The sequence below is a fragment of the Bombus flavifrons genome, chromosome 12, assembly GCF_040668555.2.
Source record: "Bombus flavifrons isolate JBK064 chromosome 12, iyBomFlav1_principal, whole genome shotgun sequence".
NCBI classification, from domain to species: domain Eukaryota; kingdom Metazoa; phylum Arthropoda; class Insecta; order Hymenoptera; family Apidae; genus Bombus; species Bombus flavifrons.
Genome location: NC_138453.1, coordinates 9,183,456 through 9,207,197, shown reverse-complemented (window position 1 = coordinate 9,207,197; position 23,742 = coordinate 9,183,456). Strand labels below are relative to the sequence as shown.

Genomic DNA, 23,742 nt, shown 5'->3' with positions numbered 1-23,742 from the left:
TACGTGTAATTAAAATCATTGGCAAATTGGCGACTCGCGTCTGCAGAGAGAGTCGGTGGATTTCGTAGTATCGGAACAAGTACGTTCGATGCGACGTGCAGAACAATTTTTAATGACGAGGAGAACCGTGATGTATTAATGCGAAGCTCGCTGGCTTTTAAAGGCGACTGATAGAATTTCACGCGGACGAAGAATGGAAGAACGACGGTGAACAATCATAAAAATGGAGGCACAGTTTCAAGAGAACATTGGGGATGTTCGGTAGCTGCGATAAGTACACATTGTTCGACGCATTGCACGGCGACGTCGGGGCTATCGTTAGTCACGCTTAACCACGTTTTTCGACGACGATCCCCGTCGACGACCTCAATTTAGTGGCAACGATCGATCGATGACCGGAGTCAAATGCAAATCGCAGCCTCTTAATTGGAAAATGAATTCGACTACGGAGCACGATTATTCGCGAGAGCAGGACCGTCGGTGGAAACTAGTTTCAATACCCGTCGTACGCGTCGTTTACGCCAATTGTTTCGAGATGCAGAATTGTCCCGAGGCCCTGGATTAACTGGGTTTTACGGTCACGTCATTTAAGGAAACATTTTCGGCGTTTAGTACTCGTAACATTGTACTCGTGCTATCTACTAAACAAACTTGAGGCTTTTGTATGTTGAATCACCGAGCCCATGAAAATAGTACGTTTTTACAACGTTTAAACAAGATTGCTTTCGGTAAAATTAACCTGCGAATTTTTCCAACCAGAAAACCTTAGTCTCCCGTAAAGAGGTATTTTCTACAAATGTTTCTGCTTATAAATATTCTTTAAAATTTATACGATTCTCGTAACCTTCTCGCATAATTCAACTAAATATAAGTAGAATCTTACGAGTCACAAAAATTTATCTGAAGAATAGAATAACACGAAATTGTACCGATAACATTGTTCGACTTTGCGTATTTGTAATCAGATTTTGTCTTCTACCTCTTATCACTCGCAAAACTTCCAATCTTTTCATATAGAATAGTTTTATAATTTAGAAAATCCAATGTTTACACTGGCATATAATTCATATAAACAGGCAAGTCTATTTGAAAATTTCGGTACACGGCAAAACTCGTTATCTCTTGAATTATTTATATCGCTGCTAAAAAACCGATACATTATGAAAGATATTCTTTGCCGTGTCATCTTCATCCATAGCTAAAAAAAGCTAAAAGAACGCTAAGAATAAGGAAGAAACAAGGGAAAAAACGACGGAAGAAAGAGAAGGCAGAGGTACGGAGTGAAAATCGTAACGAAGAGAGAGAGAGAGAGAGAGAGAAGTGGGTGGTGGTTGGTCGTTGGGATGAGGTCTGGCACGCACCCCCGAATGACAGATGGTATTTTCGCGTATCATGATCGCGGCTAGGATAGTTTCCTATATCGTGGAATATACAGCCCCGGCCTGGCATCGTCGACATGTCGATAGCAGGCCTCGCCGTGCGATACATCCACCGATATCCCCGTACCATGAGTATCCGCGGTCCATCCCCTTCGTTCGACCGCTAAATGGCCCAGCGGAGCCACCCCCATGGTGCTCAATTATTGATACTTACCCCTCGTGCCGCCTCGCATTTCCCCGGCTGCATGTTCCCGATGCGTTGCGTCCTTCGATCCTCTGTATGCGAGCGCATCTGCCTGCGACGAAAGATCAGCAAGCCAAAGTCGAAAACTCATCTGGAAAGATAGAAGCGTAAATGAATTTCGAGCCGCGTAGAATTTTTCATTTTCGCGCCACTTTTCAATCGCAGTTTCCTTTTTAAAATAGACTGCGAATCTTTTTGATCAATCTACAGCCATAGAAATGCATAGAACGCGCGTGGAAAATATGTATAAAATATACAAAACACAGTACTCGTTGGAGTATTTAATAAGCGAAATAAATATGTACGTAGATGTTGTTCAAAGGATAGGAATTAGCGTAAGTAAGAAATATCTTCAAGTACGTAATATTTGGCGAGTACGCGAAACTCGACGAGGCGAAATTTTCTACTTCGATATTGAAATTCTTCTTAGTGTTCGTTGAACCTTGTCTTAATTAGGACAAGTGAGAAAATAGATCGCTACCTATCTATACGAAGGATCGAAAGTTTGGGAAGTGGTAGGAGTTCGGGAGTTCGTAAATCGAAATGAAGAGAGGGGAAGGGCTGAGAACCGCTGTTGGTCGCAATGGCCTCGATTAACCGTTTGACCGGCTAGAGCGAGTGGTCAACGTTTTCCAGGCGTCCAGCTCGCCCTATTAGATCTACAGGAAGCCTGGAACAGATATCCGGAGGTGGACGTACCGTTTCAATGTTTCTTTGCATCGAATTCTGAAGCTGGTCTGTTCCACGGGGGAAAGATCGACCAGAGAGAGAGAGAGAGAGAGAGAGAAAGACAGAGACAGACATAGAGAGAAAGAGAGAGGGAAAAAAGAGGAAAGTGCTGTCCACTGATTAAAAGTTTTCTGTTCGACATCGTGGTCGTTCCTTCGCCGAGGCTGGCTCGATGTGAGATTAATCGTGGCTTCTTCGACCAAACCGTAGAAACCAAAAACCGATATCGGTGCGAATAAAGGGAAAAGAACAGAGAGAAAGGAATAAATGGAAGGAAGAAGAAGGAAAGGAAGAAGGGAAAAATGCAAACGAATCGGATGGATGTCATTGAAAATATAATCTAGCCCACGGTCTTTCCGTAAACTTTAAGACATTCGTCTATTCGAGGCTCGTTCGTCAAGCGAGTCGAGGAAAACGAAAAGAAAAGAAGCAGCCTCCATAAAGCGATCGGGAAGACCCTCGCCCTTACACCCATAGACGCGAGGCCGCGTCTCTCCTCTAAGTGTATTAGACTCGCGTTTCGGGTCGTGGAAGAAGCTGTGCGGGGGGTTTGGGTGTAAGCCGGAGGACGGTTTCGAAGGGTGCGAGAGGGTGGTCCGATGCCTGTACCCCGCTAATGGCACCCTCGGGGTATTCCCGGAGAACCCTCTCGTATTTATTATTTAGCGAGGATACCGGTAGGTGGAAGGAAGCGGGTGAAAGAGCAACGAAGAAAGAGGACCAACGGGGTAGCGTGAAGGTGAAAGAGAGAAAGCCTGCAAGAGAGGGTCAGCAATGGCAGGCTACGAGGATTTATCCGCAAACATCACACATCGGTCGTAGACTTCCGTTAAGCACGATTTCGAGAATGGAAACCGCAGGAAATTAACGGTGACACGTGGTTCGACTGGACACGTGTTTAGCCGTGTGCTAACGATGAAAAATACAGTATCCGAGCTCCGATCCAACCTCTAATCGGCACTTCAAAAATGATAATAATAATTCCTGTTAACGTTAACGGGATAAATCCTTCATTTTTTTTTTTCTTATTTTTTCTTTTTATAGAAAAGTATAAAGCAATAGCGGCGAGTGTAAGAAAAGGAAAGGGACAGATAATAGCGTGATAAGAAAGAAAAAGGACTGGCGGGGTCGGTCAGTTCGTAGCAGGCTACGTACAGCGACGAGAGCAGAGCATTTGAAAGAAATAAATTATCGCAAAAGTGAACGCGTCACAGACGTGATTTTTCAGATGACATACAGGAACATAGAAGTTTGATCTATGTTTTAATTTGCAGAAGAATATCTCGTACAGATGGCAACTACGTGATATCGCGTAATAGGCATGCTCGCTGCCATGTACATGGGAAATCATTAAAGAGTTCGTCATTAAAAGTACGTTACAATGGCGGAGGGAAATCCGAATGGAAAAAAGCCGATCGAAGATTTATCGGGACGGTATCAATAGAAGAATCGGTTCACAGATTACGTGGTGACAAAACAGCTGGAAAAACATCGGGACGAGGGAAAAACAATCGAAGGGGAGGCGAAAGGGGGTTGGACGAGGGAATCGGGAAAATCGGAAACAATTGTCGCTCGTGTATGTTCGAAGAGAGGACTTGTGCGCGCGCAATTTGCGCGTCAGGAAAATGCATGCTTCGATGGCAGCAGCTGCGGGACGTTATTGATACTACATTTCTCCCGATTTGACGAATTGCCGTATTGGACTAATGGTCCGAATACGAAAGCCCCTGCCGATCCAGACCCAGCTTCTGACTCGCGGCTTCCTAGCGAAATTGTTGACCCCCCGTAAAACTATAACCTGCTCATAATTCTCCGACATTTTCGGTCTGGAGAAGCCGGGGGAAAAAACGAGGACGTGGTCAAACAAATGGCAAAGGTAATACCGATACTTCTGCTCCGTTTACTTTTCGAAAATCAATGCCTACCAATCGAGTCTTTCTCCATTTGCGTGATGTCTTTCTCCGTTGAAAAATTTGTATCGTGTATCGGATGTTGGGCTTTTGCTCGAACGTAATTTGTTACGTAATATATTGCAACAAATTATTTGTAAGAGTTTAGAATGTTCGGAGGATGTAAGAATGAATTTTCAAATTTCTTTGAAAACTATTACTATGTATAGTACTATATATAATACGATATGTAATATAATATAATAAATAATATAAAAACTATTATTATGTATGTAAATTCAAAAACGTATCAGACACGAACATACAAATACAAATAGAAATTTGTATTTTCCAATTTTGAAACTCGACTTTGAATTTATAGAGTGCTTTACACGCGTTATAACGTTCGAAAACTAGTTAAATTATACGTATTATAATTGTAAGTATTTTTCAAATTGCTACCTATGTAACTGTATGAGAGTAAAAACCATAGCATTTGCAGATTAAACGCTATTGGCTAGAAGAACGATATGTATAAATGGAAATGTTCACCGTGCTATATATATTTATGTAACAAATATACCGTCTACGTTTCGGTCTATTCTAGTATTTGGAACGGATTCAAGTAGACTAATATAAATTAGAAGTTCTTACCAGAAAAATCTGTCGTAAAGGTGAACCGAAGCATTTTAGCAGGACGCACAATTTTCCTCAACCTCGGCCTGGCCGATGCTAAGAATCAGCGTCACCGAAATACCGCGGTGTAACTTTGAAAAAATAGGTCGATTAAGAGCGCCGATATCCATCAAACTGTCTCTTAAAATGTTCGGCCGGCGATCGAAACATAATCTCGAAATGGAAAATGAATATGGAAACACCGTTCTAGTACGTTGGGAAGAAAAAAGGAGGAGACTGAGGCACGAGCAGCAACACTAGTTAACGATATCGTCGAACGTAGGAAGGAAAAAAAAGTCAACAAAGACAAACTGCCTGCGAGTATATTCTAAATATATACAAACCGTTCGATCTAACCTTACTCGGCGTCGATTACTATTAAAAAAACGTAAACTTTAAAGATTGACGACTTAAGAACTAGAATTGATCGCAATATCGCACAATCCAAAACATTTTTTCCTTCCATTGACGTATATATGTAATACACGATATTGGAATTTATATAAAATCAAGAAATACTAGATATAACGTTTAAAATAGTAAAAATATAAGTAGCAGCGCATTACGTTATAATTTAATATTATTTGATGAATAATATTCATTGATAAATGCTTGTTAGATATCGAAATGTCGTAAACAGTAATTTGCGAAGGCAACGAATTTTCGCTAGTAATATGGAACAAGTGTCGTTAATGGCTGACATATTGAATCCCGATTACGATGCGGATCAGAATAATCGTAAATTCGATCTACTCTCAAATATCCATTAACGTTTCAGTTAATCCCGAAATAATTAATTCGATTTTATCGAAAGACTAGAAAATCCACATGCCTTTATATGACGCGTGATTGCAATTTGGCAGAAATGTCTAATTCGTTTTCCCGCCATTTTCATATGCATACGCATTATGGTTAACAATAATTTCTATTCATATAGTTACACTTACCGAACTAGCTAGCCGAAAGAACTTTATGGTATTTCGTAGCATCGTATCAGGAAATCCAATTTTTGTACCTCCAACGAACACGTACACCAAGTTTTCTCAACTAATTGACACAAATTAACTTCCAATTAACAAACATGTGCACCACTTCACCTCACCGAACACTTTTACGAAAGAAAACATCAAATCAAATGTTCGTCTGATCGGCGGGCGTTAGTGTCGCCACCTACCGACGATGTCGTGAACTATTACTTTCAACTTAAGTTATCCACTGCCAGTGATCGAGTGCCGCCAAATTAAATACTTGTCATTTTTGTTGTTCAAAGAATAATCTTATCTCTTCGTATTAGGTAGATACTTTTAATTTGTTTTGTACCCCAACATATCTTTCAAATCTAAGAAGAGAAAGTACCAAGAACTTAATCTCTAACTGTTACGTTATCGTAAAACGCGTATGTATTAAATGTATTTTTTAACGTTATTATCGTTTAAATAATTTTGATGTCTAGACAGAAAATTAAAATAAATAGAACTGCAGTTTCGATTCCTCCACTTTTTTGTTTCTAATATAATTACGGGTCTGTCGCAATTAAAGCACTCACATTTCCTATTTTTCTCTCGAATTGATTCAGAAAAATAGCCCCGAAGCCGAGGAGAAATGAAACTACATTATGCATAGCGCACCATTTTGCTTGCTGCATTCTCGGGATGATAATGGCATCGTTTGAAGTGTTCGCGTAATTAATGAAGCTAAAAACTTTTGACCCTTAATTACGCTGTCCATTGTATTTCGAGAGTTCTTTCTTTCTCCGGACTACTATGAGAATGCGAATAAAGAATACGGACCATATTGCAATCAACGAATGTCTCAAGGAATAAATTATATACACGCGATCATTGTTTCTGACCCCTGTTACATCTGTCCCCCTATATAAAATTTCTAAATAAGAAATTCAAAAGTTAATGATCCTGATATCGCTTAAAAAAAAAAAAAGATTGTTCCGCGAAACAATAATTTATAAATAACTATAGATAAGAATAACAATTGAAAGCCAATGGTCGTTAAGAAAATCTATATATCCAAAACTCCGCGAAAGTTTGACGATATCTATTGTCTGTTTTCGATTCAGAACTTCTTACAGGGGACAGCGATAAATATCGTTTTTGGCATCCTACTGTTTGCGACATGGAATATTTAAGTGGGGCGAATTGTGGTCGAACGAATATTCTTCGTGTACACGCTCGATGCACATTGTACAATGGGACAATTAACGTTGACCGACTCTCGCGTAACGTTAACGCTCATCGATATCCCAGCGATTGTTTCAGTAAATAGCGTACTCATAAACAATAATTAATCGACTCGACCATAAATAAACGCGGAGAAACCAACGATCGATCGGTAAGGGATCGTTCCAGTTGGATTCCTCCAAGGAGGCTCACCGGATAATACCTACATTCTTCGGTACTCGAACAGGAATTTTTCTAACTAAATTTAAAGGATAATCAGGATTGCAGCGATTATCTACAATTACTCCATTGCTCGAAGTAATTGTGTTAATAGGCCAGAAAGAACGAACTCGAAGCCCACGAGAATCGTTTCGCTGTACCCTGCCTGAAAATTATACCTTTGTACTTTAAACGCTTATGAATCGTGAGCTAACAGTGCTCTCCTACCAAAGTACCTCGGACAGTAACTAATCTCTCGTACGACCTAAGCAAACTCTGTCCTCTGTCTAAATACAATCCGTAATACCTGGACTAGGAATATCTCCTAGTTCTTGCTCGATATTTTCCTATATAGCGTAAAAAAAGTATACAGCAGCCACTACTATGCACAAACTTCAAGCGGACAGAACAAACGATACTTGAAGAATATTGGCGAATTTAATGTCGAGCCTGAGCCTGGCGTTTAACAACGCCAAACGATCTACCCTATCCAGCGAGTCCCATCGAGGCCCCGAAGGAGAGTGGGTGGGCCTGACACTTGCGGCCTCAGAACGAAATCGACGGTCGAGCTTCGAATGGTGGGAGCGAGAGAGAGAGAGAGAGAGAGGGAGAGGGAGAGAGAGCGAAAGCGGGGGCTGCGGTGTAAGAGTCGGGGCCCTGAGGGCCCCTCATTCGAGCTCTGCGCCGGGTGTAGGAGCGGAGAGGGGTTAGAGGGGGCAAAGGCACATTCCAAGGCAGAACGGCTGCCAGTGAAGGTGGAAGGCAAGAACAGTCTCTCACGATATTGCGCTCCGTTCCTATCCACCGTTGCTTCCTTTCTTCCATAGAGCCTCGTCGCTCGTTTTCACCCGTCCCCGTGGGACCGTCGTGTGATCGTGCCGAGCCGTGCCGTGCCGTGCTGTGCTGTGTGCCGTTGCGATGCTACACGAGACGCGACGCGATGCGAACCGTCTCTCGGAATCGAATTAACGAGAATACTGTTTCGCCGACACCAGCCAGAAGAGGAACGTGCATGTGATAAAGGTTTCGTGGTACTGTGCACCGGGGTCTACGATATACGGTGGTCGTTTTTGGCGCCAGGCGTGCTTCAACGTTTCAAAAATGCGCACGCCTACTTACGTAGCGCGGTATTCCAGTGGGAAGACCAAGGAACAGAGAGTTCGTTTCGAAAATAGATTTCTGCCTCGTGTACAGATCCGTGCTCCGATCGTCGGGCATGCGGAAGGAGCGTCACCGGGAGACAGTGATTGAGAGGATCCGGCAGACGGGAGCACTTGAATATTCGATCGCGCAGGTGAGCCGCAACTATCTCTTTCTTTTAGTACTTGTACGCGATGGATACTGGATTCGTAATTTGCTCGAGCTTTCCCGTGTAAACGAAACGGCCAGGCAATCTGAACATCGAAAAAAATTTATCGAAAGTGGGAGGGGATTTGTTGGAGATTTTTTTCCTTCTTGAAAGAATAACGTCCCGGGTCTGTAACATTCGACAAGTCATTTAAACTTTACGATGGTGCAAGTGTCGATATCGGCAAATTTCGTGACGAAGTCGAAGCTGTTGACACAAGCGTTCCATTTATACGTGACGGTGAAACCGGTATTCGTAGCAAAAGGAGCAAGGCAGATAGCTTATCTGAATGTTAGAAATTAGCAGCTTCTAACCTTTAGATAAAGGCTGTTGTAGATTTCATCAGCGATCTTCTATCTCTTCGAATCGAAATTATATTTTGCCTTTCTGTTCCTTTTCTCTTTCGGCGAATAGAAGATCAAGCAAAAACAATTTTCAGCCACTTGGCCACCTATCAATCGAGCACCATAACCTCCTTAGTTACATCAGCGTCAGGACATTTTACATATAAACACCGCGAGAAACTTTTTTCACGAATCAAACATTCCGTGAGAATCGTCTGGAACAGCGGGCAACTCGAGAGGAGGAGGAAGAGGGGATGGTTGGTTTTCTGCTTGAACGAAATTAAATCCACGTGCCGCGAAGTATTCCCATTCTTCGTTCGATCGAGAGATCGTCGAACGACAGAAAAACTTAACCGCGTCCGAGCAACGCCATCGGCATCGAACTTGACCATGGCCTTCAGAGCCTTTGCGCTCGTATAACGAGATACGAGGAATGTAAGTGGCCAAGAGTCCACCGGTTGGACTTACGAGAACTACTTCGAGCTGGTTACCTGCAACTAGATGCTCGATACCAAATATGCTTTGAGGTAGCGACCGATGTGATCGATTTTGCAGGTGAAGCACAAGGGACCATTAGCCTAAGCAGATTTTCCTTTAAAGTAGACACAAGTCGATCTGCTTACTGTCACCGATAATGGTTTACAAGGAGACTAATAATAGGATGATTTCGCGTTGAATTTTTAATAACATGTCATCGATGTAGGATCCGACTTTCAACATTCGTGTACCGCCACTGCTCAGAAGTATTTGGATACTTTATGCAATTCCATCAGAAGGCTGATATTTTTTCATAATACACTTTTTCTCACTTATCTGTCTCGCGACTTGCCCTTTAAAAATACTTTTCTTCCGGCCTTGCTGCAACTCCTCGATCGATATTCCTATCGTTTTTTAAATATTCAAGAAAACGACAGAAACGTAAAATCAGACAAGAAGACAGTTTCGACGTGAAACTGATTGACAAAATATTGGATTTTTAAATTGTTCCTCTATAAAAGACACGAAATGTCATCATCGAATCAAGAATTTCATTTGAAATATACTTGATACGTTTGAAACAATTTTACACGTACAAATATTCATAGGAGATAGTATAGGTATATGGGTCTAGTTAAATTACGATGCTTTATGCTGACACGATGTTAAATTTATCTATCTTAATAATGGCGACGGTGATCCTTACATATACTTCCTCCATAGAACCTGCATACCACGCGACATGTAACTCTTCTTTCGAGTGCAAGTTGTACATACACGAAATCGTTAATTGACACCTTGAGAAGAATACAGCGATAGTTGTCGATGGTGGTTATTATCGGAACTCGTAACAATTTCTTAACAAGGTAATATGGAACGAATTGTTGGGTGGAATTCTTTCGAATGAGTACAATGCCGAACCATTGAAAGCCACTCTTCGCAACTCGAGAAGAATCGTCTAATATTCACCGAGATATTTATATAAGTTCCTTGAAAGCTATTCGAGAAGTTTTAACGACGGAAGGCGCTAATAGGCTGCGAAAGTTTTCCGCATTTCCGTGTCCGGAACGGATGCGATATCCGCAGTTAGCATCGTTCCATTACTCGGATACCGCGTTACGTCGTAATTGGGAGATTCGTTAGTATCTTAACTGATCGCCATCTTCTCACAGATAATCAACAAGTCGCGAACCTCTTGACTCTCTTTTTCAACCGATTCCATGACGTTGCAGCTACTGCACGATGCCTGATCATAGAATTAGAACCACGTATAAAAATTTCATTTGTCTGTTAGGTTGTTGGAAAAATACCCCAACTTAACCCCAATACTTTTGAACGAAAAGAGCGAAAAGTATTGAAATTCGTAATTCGGTAGCCACGAGTTGTGGATATTTTCAGAGAAGAAAATGCTTTTATTTCATGATCGTGAACATCGCTTACGCCAACTTCCACTGTTTTGTAATCCAAGACGATTTATCAAGTGGAACGAAGGCGGCTGTATGGAAACGAATCGGCTCCCGACGAGATGTGAGAAATGCGACTGATCCGCGAGCGGTTCGTGATCGATCGAGATCGCGGAAACGAACGTGCCGCGGCGTATCTCTCTAGTTCTCAATCCTTCGATAGACGATTAATCGATGAAAGCCCATTACGCCGTCGTTTCACCACTCGAATTTTCAACGATAATTAATTGTCCGTTGGTACGAATCGGTTCACGCAACTACGATCGTATTTTCAGGTATTACAATGTCCCAACCGCAATTAACTACCGACCTGGACGTTCCGGAAAGTCCGCAACACTCTTGCCAATGCTCCGCAATGAGTAGCATGGATTCCATGAGAACACAGAGGGACAGGGCGGAGAGGAGCGTGGGAAGTACAAGAATTTCTAACAACCAAGAACTCCCTAGGGGTTTAGAGGCACTTCAGAGTGCTTTCGAACCAATAAGAAGACTCGAAAGTCCGCTATCTCATCAAGAAAGCCAACAGATCAATTTAGAGAATACCAGGAATGTCGATATTTTGGAGCATCAGGCCGGCTTATCGCCGAATACGAGATCGATGGAAGGTCAAAGCGCGATTCTATCGAGACACGGTCACAATCTTTCCTGCAGTCCAAGGAACTTGGATCTTTCTCGAAACTTGGCGTTCGAGGCTGCGCGAAGAGTTCAGGAATCCGGCAACTTACAGGACAACCAACACAGCCTAACTTCCAGCCCGAGTCCTTTGTTGGAGTCTAGCTCGGCGTTGCTCGAGACGTCCGCGAAAGATCTGGACAAGCAGCTCGAGGATCACACAGGGTTATCGCAGAAAGCAACCGCTTCGGGCAAAGATAAGCTGAAGAATATTCAGCAGGTTCTGAATCCTTATCAACACCATCATGAGCCGACGTCGCCGGAACGTAACGTCCACGGACACTTCCACGGTGATACCCACGCGCACGTGCACAAGCACGCCGACAATTTCCGAAGCACTACGAATTTGGACGTTGCAGATGGATTGATGGGATTTCAGCAGCACCAGCGACAACACACTCATCATCATCACGGGAACACCAAGGCAACGAACGTGACCCATCATCACGGTCCGGCAACCGTGCATCATCCGCATGGTCCGCAAGGAATAGCAGCGCACCATCATGCAAATCTGGCGCCAAGCTTAACCAGCCACGTTCATGGAAACTCTGGTCCTTTAAGTAGCCCCAATGCAAATCATGGAAGCCAAGCTGCAGCCGGAAATCCGAATACTCATCACCATTCGAATCCAATACCGACATCTACTACGATGGTACACAGAAACTCACCGACGAGTCATCATCGTCTCGGTGGTAACACCGGCTTGACCAGTCACTACCCTTCAAACTCAGGTTTCTCCAGTGATCACCACGGCACTTCCAGTGCAATGAGCGGGGCTTCGTCGAATTCGAGCATGTTAAATCATGGCGGTTCGCCAGCGGTTCATCGACACGTGGTCAATGCGAATAGCAGTCTCTCGACTACGCCATTAGCTAGCCATCATCACGGTAGTTCGTCGGGAAGTTTGACCGGACATTCGAGCGTAAATCATCATCACGTCAGCTCTGGCATATCCTGCGAGTCTTCTTCGTCGAACGCCAATACGAGAACGCACAGTCGCCTAGATCACGTCCACGATCATCATCACCATTTACAACAAGTGCATTCGTTGCATTCCAGCCACCCTGATACCAGGCAAAGAGACAGAGCTCCGTCGAGCCTGGAGCACCATGGACATCATCACGCGCACATGCATGCTCATGGACATCAACACACGCAGAATAACGATACCAAAAATACGTCTCTTATCGGAGTCGACTCGATACAGGTATTCTTGTTAAATTTAGATTTGAAAATTAGAATTTAACGAGAAATAGTTATTATTATGCGCGTGTTTGCGCAAACTTAAATTTTTTTATGAATCTAAATAGAATTCTGTTTCGGTTGTTGGCTATTATATCTTAATAATTACTATATTTTCGACGCAGTTAGGTCATATAGGTGCAAATACAACACAGTAGGGTAAAATCTGAATGTAGAAAATTCAATTTTCAGTGATTTCAAATTTTTAAGCAATTTAATATATTTTACCAAAATCTAACTACGTCTGTAGACGACAACGATCGTTAATCATTAGCTCGTTTAGCCATTGATGCAAAACTGTTACTCGCATGACTTCTATAACGTTTCATTACGCAATTTACTGGCGTGACAACAGTATGATAAATATAATTTAATTATTTACTAGTGACAGGCAACTTTGTCGCATGTATTCTGTAACTACAGTTTCGTGTCATTCTCAAAATCATTTTTACCCTTTGAACTTCTTACACAATTTTCACATTTAAGGTCTCCGCTCCGTCGAAAAGTAAATGCCAATGTCACGTGGTGCAAACCGGTGGGAACAAGAGGGGGCAGGAGGGTGAAAGCGACGGAGGTGTTGAAGTGACATCAAGAACGCATCAACCTCCAGCGCTTCCTCCGCGGCCACCCCCTAGGCCAACTAGACGATACGAAACTACGTCCGTCAATCAATGTAAGTATTTCCCTTATTTTATCTTGATAACAACTATAATCATTTGAAAGTGTATTCTTTCAAAACGCTGTAATAAATTGACGAGCTTTCTGAGGGAAAAATGTCTAATAACCTTCATCAGATCATTTGAATTCACGCAACTTGGGAACCCTCCTCTAATTAATTGGAAATATCCTCTCGAGTTCTTGTCCTTCTTCTCGTTGCTCAGATAATTTTTCGTCGAGTCATTTGAATTCAATTAACTTGTAAGTATGTGATAGATATGTAAAGGTGGCGTGTGTATTTTCTAGCGAAATAATTGACTTGTTACGAAATTTTTCTTCATTTCGTAAATATAGAAATGGCAAAGTTCTGCAAGAGCCACGATAATTATTAATTCGAACGTAATTGATATTAAACAACTAGAAGTAAAGCTTCGAAAGCGAGTTAGTCGATTTAACGCATCGATTGATGAAGCCTTTTTCCAAAAAGCTCCTCAATTCTACCGTGCTACATAAGTAGCGAATATAAAGCAAAACACTTGAAGCAATATTCGAACACTGTATCTCTCGCAACACCGAATCAATATCTCTTCCACGTTGGCTTGCCAATTTGAATGGCGGATATACAATATCGCCTGTGTTCCAAACACTCTTCCCATCCCCGTTTGATTTCCGCTTATAGCGAGCATGTCACGCAGTTGGACAGTATTTCCTGAAACTCGGTTGAAATTAGACGTAGACGGGGATAGTAGCCCGTAGCTCCACCCTTAGTCATCTCGTCTGACGATCGTCAGAATGTCTGCAGTATCAGCAGGATGACGAGCAAGACCGCATCTACCATCGTTGCTGTCCCCTTTATCAATAGCGGCCACGCGTTATCGACACCGGAACGCATCGTTGACCGATTCTACTTGCTTCGAGGAGCAACCCCCGTGGAATTTCGACCCTCGACCGCGTCGAGTCGCTCGAATCGTCACGGTATATCGACCAGTCGATGCTCGCAGCAACCGAGAACAGAAGCATCGTGACGAAGAATGCTGTGATTCGAACAACAGGATACTTTTGCCCTCTCTGCTACTAATCCAAGCTGGCTTGTGAATGGCCGCGCAAGGAATGTCATCTTGGATTTTCCTTCGAAGGAATCTCAAGCCTCAGCATCGTTCCGAAATCACCACCACCACCTGTGGGACACCTCAGCCAACGTGCGGGCCAACAGAGATCTCGTGGAGTGCCTCTCGAGTTGTTGTGCTCTCGCATTCGTTTCCAAGTATCCAGCCGAGAGTGTAAAGAGCAAGGAATAGTTGGAAATATACTAGCATCGATATATGATGTGTTGTCCAAAATATTTCCAAGAATCTTCCGCAAGAATAGATCGAATGTCGACCCCACGGATATAAAAATAATTGATATTGGTGATCGCCATACGCGAAGGTGGACCGATTAATGAGAAAGTGTACGATGAAGAATTGACCTTGAGAAAAACATCCCCTCGTGGAGAAACTCGTGTGATGCGCAAACGTGATTCATAAACTATCGAGGAAGATATATAGTGTGCGTTGTAATTTCTTCTTAACGCAAGTTGGTACAATTTTTCTTTTTTTCTTCTTTGTGATCTAAACTCTAAATACATCGAAGAAATAACCGTGTAACAGTGCTGTAAATATTTAATAACGTTGGATATTCGATGACGAAGGATACTGTGTCTGATATATGTTGATTTGGAGAGACAAAAGAGTGACGAAAACATCCAAGAAACTTTTCCTTTAAAGTGCAAGTTGTAAAGAAGAAAATGGATGGTTATCCAGTGCTGCAGATAGTCCGGTGCCGACTTGGAATGGAAATGGAGATGGATAACCAGGGTTATCCATTCCCAATGGCGGCACACTCGCATTCCCACTTGCCACATCTGACAAACCACGCGCACTTCCCGAGATCGCATTACCCTCACCCCTGCGGTATGTCGATTAACCCTTCTTGTTAATTTATCAATCGGCCCTCCAACCCCAGTCTGTACCACCGATCTACGTGCCCGCATAATCTGATATTAGCTGCTCCATTAAGCTACCTTTGGTACAATGAGTCATTAAAGTAATCCATTCAAACATTCGTTTCTTTTCTGTAGAGGAAGAAACGCACTTCTTACATATTTCAAAGATATACTGTTTATTTATTATATTTTATTATATTGTATTATAATATTTATTGTTTTAAGTAATTCGTTATACCAATTTATATCACGAGCACATAACATGTCGCAAAGTTAAGTTAACGACTTAATTAATTACAAAACTAAAGAGACGATGTTTGTAAGAATGGAAATACGCGATTAATTTCGAATTCCTGATATCTTGATTCGCGTCACGATCTTTAACTTCCTTAAATATTTCTAAATTATTTCCATGCGATATAAATTTTAAACGCATCGAAGTCTACTACACTTCCGAATAGGGAATGTGCATTTTCTAGCACCCACGTTCTATTTTTACCGGCGGGAAGATATGTTGCATAGCCTCGTGGAAGGTCACGTGGATAACAAAAGGTTGCCGTATAAATAGATATCGACAGGCTTCTTAATAAAACACAGTTTGATTTTCTATAAGAGCTGACTCGATAAAAAGCTTTAAAATTCAATACATCGTAGATTAAGTAGTTTTAGAATTTCTAATATAATCAAGAATTCAGCTAGAGAGCAAGCTTGGAAAGATTGCGTGGTTTGAACTGGGAGTAAAAAATCGAAGGCATTTTATCCACAGAAAAGCTCGTCTGTTGAAAGAGCGTTTCGAGGAAAATCAGGGAACCAGCCATTTCATTTTACCCTTGAAACACATTGTGGTTGAATGCTGGCATTTAAATACCAGTCTCGCTCCGCTTACTTCGAAACCTACGATTCACCAGATCGTAACTCTAACAGTCCAGGTAGCAAAGGTACACTTTAACAATTCAATCCTAAACCTTGGTTTGTATTCACGAGAAGTAGCAGGTATTGGGAGGAATCTGGTAAAACGGTTTTCCGTGGTAGTTTCAATAGAGAGCACAACAAGCATGAAGAAGCAAGGTTGCGCACATTCGATTTGAGAAAAACGATTTACGAGTCATTGGGAACGAGATTTCGGTAAACCTTCTTTGACAAAGCTAAAGGGAAGCAGATTCCTAAAAAAAGAAAGGCATTCCAATTCGTCTTTTGCCTTTGGAGTCTATTTGTTGAAATTCGACAATGCCCAGGTATGTCAAAATACGAAAATGATTGCGTTGACCATTTCGCTATAGCAAAACTGCTGTATTCTTGGGAATCGCGTGGGACTGTGAGAATAACAGTCTCTGGTTGAGAGGATTTTTTAGGATTTTTTTATTCGGCGTCAGAGCCGCGTGATCTTCATAGATTTTATTCGTTGGCAGAAAAATAATTAGATTTTTAATTACAGAAGATGATCTCTTCACTTGTCTTCCGGATCCGCGCTACAGAAGGGCACAGTACCCTTGTTTGTTAATGGGAAACCTGATTAAAAAGTTCAGCTCTGTCGATTCTCTTTTGAGAGAGAAAAAGAGAGAGAGAGAAAGAGAAAGACTCTGCTATTGTCTCTGAAGCGACATAGCGTCGACGCTTCCAACGCTCAACATTCATTGAAGGAATTTCCAATACAGCGTGGTCGGCTCAATTGAGAGTTTCGACGACAAAAGTTGAGCCCGACTGATTGAGAATGAAATACCTCGGCTACATATCGTAAAAAATAGCGTTTGTGCGATGCGCCGCGGCGTGTGAAAACAATTTTGTAGGCTGTATCTTACTACGATACTTCGTTATTCACACTATTGCTCGGTACATTAACGCTCGAAAGAAATGAACATAATCATCGTCGAACAATTAATAATTTCCTTTTTCTAAAATATCCATATAGCTAAAAGGGAAAGAGAATTAAGGTGATCTAAGGGGTAATCATTGACTAACAAGATTCGCAGAATTTCGCTCAAGGCACGTTTCCCATTGTACTCAGATCAAAGCTCCCGTTGTTGGGTTCTCACGCAAGGACAATCATTATCCCGTGAAAGAAGGAGCCAACGCACGATGGGAATAAGTCTTGCAGGACCTTTTGACTGAAAAGGGTCGATAGTCGTACAAAAGATTCCGCTTGGCCACCGAAAGATATCCTTCCAGCTATTACGTGTTTCTTAGAGGCATCCTTTGAAGCGATCGTAGCGGAAAGATTCGACGTGAAATATTACGACCGTTGTCGTCTCAACACTCTCTCGTTTTTTTCTTTTTTTCAAAGATGAAAATATTCGAAGCGTTTCATTGAGGATTTTCGAGGCATACCACTCCGGTCTCCTTTTACCGAATACTCCTTTCCCCTTTTAATTCCTCGCCTATCGCTTCCATACTATCAGTGCTGTGACCGATTAATTTTACAGGCCACACGGGGGAAGGTGGTTGCTGCAAGAAGTACGTTGTCCTTTGTTGCCTTTGTGGTGGGTTGAGCGCTGCGGTCGGTAGTCTCTTTTTGGCGGTACACGCGGTCCTTTCAGCCCACACGGCCAGTTTAGCTCTCTTTGAGACTGTACCATCTTACATTCCTGGCATAATGGTAAGAGGCAAAGATCGGAGTCTATCAACCGATCTTCCTTTAACGAGACCGCGTACGGAAACAATGAGGACACAAGGTATTTAAACTACTGCAAATGATCACCTGCATTTCGTATTAATTTCCAGTTAATTCTAATGGGTCTATTCACGATGCTACTCGCCAGACGGAAGCACAGATACGGACTTTTGGTAAGCACGCGGTGAAAATTCTATCGGGCCGTTATCAATGACCAGATAATACGGTCGTTGGTTTTCGTATATCGGATACAGATCAAAAATTATCTATTGCTGTAAATTAATTTTCCTCCATTTTATATCATTTTCTACATTTTTCTATTAGATCTGCTCTTTTAATTCCGCATACGATCAGCTCTATAGATTGCAAGGCAGAAAGAGACGATGACTTTATAACAGTGTTCTTTGAAGACATCTTGGAATTTACTCCTATTTATAAATAAGATCCTTGTGATAGATTAACTTACGCAGATGAGAATCATATGAATATCTGATAACCACAAATCCCATTGCTTCGAACTTAACCCAAACGTAAACTACGTTACTCATGGAATGGCCTAATCAAAATAATATCGTCTCGCCTATATAATCCCTTCCTTAAAACGCTAATATTTTGTAGATGAAAGTCTGTGGATCTGTTGGAGTGGTATGTGCGTTGGTATGCGTGTTGGTCACCGTAACGACGACAGTGATACACATGTCCCGGCTGCAAGGACTTCGAAAATGCGTTTATACCGTGAAAGCGAAGTAGGTATATTCGTCTATTTTTACACTGCGGTGAGATCGATAGTTTCTATTCGATAATTATCACCACAGGTCGTGCACGTGTTATGGGGCGCCAGAAGGAGATCCTGGAGTTCTCTTCGAAGGCACTCCCCACTGTGAGGCGGTCCACGGCGCTCTACACGCCTGTCTCAGGGCTCTGTTTGGAGTTTCGGTCGCTGGAATCTTAGCTTGCATATTCTCGTGCATGCTGGTGTACCAGTTACTAAGTCACGAGAAGAAGAAAATGTACTGGGAGCAGTTGGAACTGAGATGCAGATCTCTGTACGGCCAAGGAGGCACCGTGGGACCGACGACTGGTTCCTGCGGATGTTGCAACGATTGTGGCGGTGCTAGTCCTTGGTGGGCGCAGACCCCCGGAAATCTCTACACGCCGAATCCCGATTTGGCGCCATCCAGGTTTGTACACTCGAAAAATCGAATTCTGAGAAAGTCGGAAGTATAATCAAATCCGGAGAGTCGAAGAACGATATAATCCTGAAGATCACATTTCGCTGTATTTAAAGCTTTCGCGTGTCATTAATATCAGTAATTTTATAGGGCATTTCCAATTTCAAAGCATTTAAATTTATATTAAATAGAGTTTATATTAGAAAACTACGATACATAATTATTATACGTTTACTTATCGTTCTAATTCTTGTGTTTATATATTGCATATATATTGCAATATATATTGGGTCGCAAATCTTGCACGAGTATAAAATTCTGATCGAGTAATTGATTCTTTGATATTCTCGTGCTTTAGATAAGCGTCACGTTTGGTACGAACACGAGCGTACACTATAAACCTACAATGTACAATATTTGTTATGAAATTACATTCGAAATATTAATCGATATAACCTTGAAAACGTAACGCGTTTTATTGACTCGATGTCAAACCATCGGACGACACCGTTGAGTGAATTAACGTCGTTTAAATTGTCTTCGTAAAACTACACATAATAATAGCACACGTGACGAGGACTGTTACGGAATCGTTACGAATTCAATACCGGGACGCGGTGGCCGATGAACTTTATTGAGAAATTATTGATGCGATTCAAATGCGCACGGTGCATTTGTCTGCGAGTAATGATACATATTCAATAGATTTCATTCACGAATGTCACGAATATCGGTAGCGGAGTGCAATAAACCCGTAAACGAGGCAACGCTCCCTCCAGGCTCCCAGGACACATTGTATTCTGGTAATCCGCTAATGTATGGCATTAATTAAGCTGGGATTCCATTCTGTTCTTCTGACATTTAGAGGAGGGATTCCTCCGTTTCAGAAATAAATTATGACGAACGACGAGCCGTTCTTTGAAGTTCGCTTTCGGCCAAATTAACAACGAAAAATTCCGATCGTGCCTTCTAATTAATCCGCCGACCATTGTAACATTTTCTACGAAATATCCAGCTTTATGGGAAAAGAAATTCCAGCGCGTAGAAGATACGTTCGGTGTGCTTGAAATTCGTTTCTTTCGCGATAAGATAATGAAGTCGATACGATGTTAATTGTCGCAGCAAATTCAAAGGTCGTTCCTTCTACCTTACAGAAGATGGCGGCTACCTTGGTCTAGATCCAGAGGACCAGCTCCGAGTCCAGACTCGAATTATGGCTTTCACACTCAGACCAGACAAACCGAGGCCAACGTGGAAAACACGAATGGCCCCTATAGCGTTCTTAATTCTCAATCGAGTGGCCCTTACTCTGTATTAAACACGCAGAACGGCCCGTACACCCCTAGTACGGCTTCTTACAGTGTTTTAGAGACTCCAGTGCCGTTATGGGGTCCTCCGCCACCTTATAGCGACCCTAACAGCCCAGCTAGGCGTCCACAAGTTGCGGAACAAAGACCCAGAATTGCCAAACGGATGGAGAACTTCGAGAACAACGAAGGTGAGCAATTGAATGTTTATTAAAGGTTGAAGTTTGAAGAAAGAAATACGCTCGATAATCGTAGGAGTATGAATTCGTGTGGCTGAGTAACGGAGAATTTCGCGAACGTTTACATTACTATATCGATAATGAGAATGAAGCTTTTGTTTAGTCCGCGAGGAAAATTAAATCGTTTCGCCGTTTTATTTCTACTTCATTGTGAAAACCGTTATTTTAACTTCCTTGGTTTTACTTTCACGAGTACAGATCTGATATAAAATCACCATTTTCACAGATCACAGATCACGATCTGCGAAACGGCCATCGGATAACTACGAAAACGCCGAAGAAATCTCGAACAGCACCGATCCAGAGGGAGGAAACGAGGGCACTATGAAAGGCAGACGAACCAGGAAGCCTCTGAAGGGCGTAGAGAACAATGCGTTCCAGCAGGAAGCAAATCCTGGACCAAAACAGTCGGAAAGTGAACTGTACTTCGGTGATGTGTCCTCGTGTTGCGGACCCGAGAGTAGTTTCTACGATTTGGCCGTAGAGAAAGAAGGTATATAACGACACTCTGAAGATTGAACAATTGGAAGGGAACTAAGATAGCTCGCCACTCATTGCCATTGATCATTCACCCCGATTTTCATAGGTACGGAGCATTCAGAGGGCGTGGACTACTTGGCAGCTCGTCTAGGTAAACGACAGCTGTCAAAGAGATCCAGAATGCCTCTGCCACTGCCATCGGACGGTGGTGACATACCATCCGACAATTACGCGAACAGTGACGAGCCCAGAAGCGCCAGAGGACCTTTTCTAGCGCCTGATGCGCAATACGAGGTCATTCAACAAGGCCGATACTCTTACTACACATCGAAGGACGACGAGCAGCTTCAAGAAGGTCCAGCGACTTCTGCATACTTCAGGGAGGAGGAGACTGAAAGGGGAAGGGATTACAGGGATTACAGAAGCAGTCAGGAAGAAGAAACACCTCAGTGTTGCTTGAGTGATTCGACGACGTTGGACTCGGGTTGGCAAAGTGGCGAACAACAACAGTCCGACGACAACGTTAGACCGGTTAACGTGTGATCGCGTTTATCGTTAGACCAATAACGAGATAGTTGTCGAGAAACAGTAGTATTATATTAAGTGGTAAACGATGTAAGGGGAGAGCAAAGACCGGAACCTCGATTCAGTACAACTTGATGCTTTGATACGTAGGAGAAAGAATCGCTGAGAGAACCATGGCCATCCTCGTAGTCTGTTGTTTCGTATTTACCGTGGAGATGTTGCGAGTTCGGGACTCGATCTACGAACTATTCCGTGTGAACTAGATAGAAAATTGTCCATGTAGAATACAAAGATGGTGATACGAGTGCAAATCTATGATTACCATATTCGTAATAGAACCTAAGTGTTGTGATTTGTGGTACGATAGTATAAGTAAACCTTAATCGTTAGAGCGTAAGTGAATGAGAAATGCCCGCGTCGTATTACGCTTTTTCCAGCGATCCATGCACTATTACAAGTCTGAAGAAGGATCACGAAGAGTAAACTCTACGTCAGAGTACGCTATATGTGAGAAATTCTACGTAACGATGTATTTTTATTAATTAAACGATGTCGCCCATGTTGTTCGTAATATTAATCGCTAATGTATGTTTGAAACGATCGTATATATATATAGAGAGAGAAAAAGAGAGAGAGAGAGAGGAAGAAAAAGGGAGAAGAGATTAGTCTCATAGATAATATGCCAAAGAAAAGGTCTCTAGAGAAGGTGAAAATATAAATGAAAAGAAAGGGATACATTTTCCAAAGTTCTGTTTCGTAAAATTTACCCCTCGACGGAGACTTTTACTTTGGCGATTCGTTAGAAACGTCCATGTACAAACGTGTGCTTTACTCTTGCCAATATCTCGCTAGACGTCAGCTGGATTTAGTACTTAGACGTTGATTGTCGCAAAAATGTTTACCATTCGATAATAAGTTGAAAATTGGGCACGTTAAGCTCGCCATGAATTCTCTCGGTCACTGCCATTCGAACGTACAATTCCATTCTCAAAACCATATAAGGATGAGAGAAGATGTTTTCGCACGTCCATAATTTCGCACGAAGTCTGAGTTTTACGAATCTATATATACACTCGGAATTTTACGATTCTTTTAAGGAAGGTATTTATCACGCGTCGTAGTATACGAATAAACGTGCGACCGTGTTTGTGGTCTGTGTTAGCTTCATCGAGCTTTTTACGTTGTAGGGCCGCATTCGCTTTCGAACATACAATCCTAGTGGACCAAGAACGATATAAAGAAGAAGATTGATCTTACTGACAATGAGTGAATATTACAAAATAGAAGTAAAATCTATCGCCGTTAACAGCCGTTCGTTATATAGCACATAAAAACAGATGCATATTTTATAATCGACATTCGAGAACGAAAGAGACAAGGCCAGCTTAGGGGAGTAGTTTAACGTTGTTTACTCGATAAAGTGTACCTTAAGAGCGATACGTAGCAAGTCCGATACATTGTCGAACGATGTAACTAACAATGATTAAGAATAAAGCTTTGTTTTGTAAAGAAACTACGTGTAGCTCGATGAATTATTCTTTCGAGCAATGAAACGAAAAAACGAAAACAATTAGAAATTAATATACGAAACGTCCTTTCGCCTTTCATCAAGCTTCGTTCAAGGATCATAACTTGTACCTAAAAAGCTACATTTAAAGAGCTATAGAAAAGGATGGCTGCTCTTTTTCCATTAACTTGAGTAAACAAATAAAAACCAACTCAGAATCAATGGAAATCGAATGAGTTTTTGGAAAGTCCTACAAATTCAGAGTCAACTAATTTAAATCCTAAGATAATTTTAGTATTTTCGTAAGTTGCGCGTTAAAAGGAAACGATTGACACAATATGTAGCATTTCGTGAAACGTGGCTTTGCCAGGAACATGCCATACAGACTTTGGAAATAACTGTTATTTT

General features: G+C 42.0%; 2 protein-coding genes across 6 annotated transcripts in view; one reads left to right on the top strand and one right to left on the bottom strand.

The window, feature by feature from the left end:
- Positions 1-6,030, bottom strand: part of LOC138185624 (uncharacterized) — a 132,984-nt gene extending 126,954 nt beyond the window's left edge. For 3 of the 5 annotated variants that reach the window (XR_011174684.1, XR_011174683.1, XR_011174685.1), the window contains exons 1-2: positions 4,896-5,144; positions 1,594-1,714 (exon numbers count right to left, since the gene is read on the bottom strand). Coding sequence is in view for 2 of the 5 variants with exons in the window: in XM_069124699.1 (XP_068980800.1) it covers positions 1,594-1,714; positions 5,864-5,905 (163 nt within the window). In the remaining 3 variants the exon portion in view is untranslated. Of the gene's footprint in view, positions 1-1,593; positions 1,715-4,895; positions 5,145-5,863 lie in introns of those variants that run through there. The other 2 variants (XM_069124699.1, XM_069124698.1) reach the window with 1 other exon arrangement.
- A 2,025-nt stretch (positions 6,031-8,055) lies between these two features.
- LOC138185464 (uncharacterized) lies at positions 8,056-22,390 on the top strand. Its single transcript, XM_069124444.1, has 10 exons — positions 8,056-8,603; positions 11,217-12,820; positions 13,342-13,528; positions 17,917-18,089; positions 18,215-18,277; positions 18,723-18,850; positions 18,920-19,285; positions 20,431-20,774; positions 21,049-21,315; positions 21,409-22,390. The coding sequence occupies exons 2-10, from the start codon at positions 11,225-11,227 to the stop codon at positions 21,843-21,845; spliced, it is 3,561 nt and encodes a 1,186-aa protein (XP_068980545.1). The 5' UTR covers positions 8,056-8,603; positions 11,217-11,224; the 3' UTR covers positions 21,846-22,390.
- The last annotated feature ends 1,352 nt before the right edge of the window (positions 22,391-23,742 follow it).

Excerpts from the sequence above, each read along its gene's own strand:
- LOC138185464 (XM_069124444.1), top strand. The coding sequence starts at position 11,225 with ATGTCCCAACCGCAATTAACTACCGACCTGGACGTTCCGGAAAGTCCG. Across the intron at positions 18,851-18,919 it reads GTTTATACCGTGAAAGCGAA|GTCGTGCACGTGTTATGGGG; the intron begins GTAGGTATATTC and ends TTATCACCACAG. Across the intron at positions 19,286-20,430 it reads CCCGATTTGGCGCCATCCAG|AAGATGGCGGCTACCTTGGT; the intron begins GTTTGTACACTC and ends TCTACCTTACAG.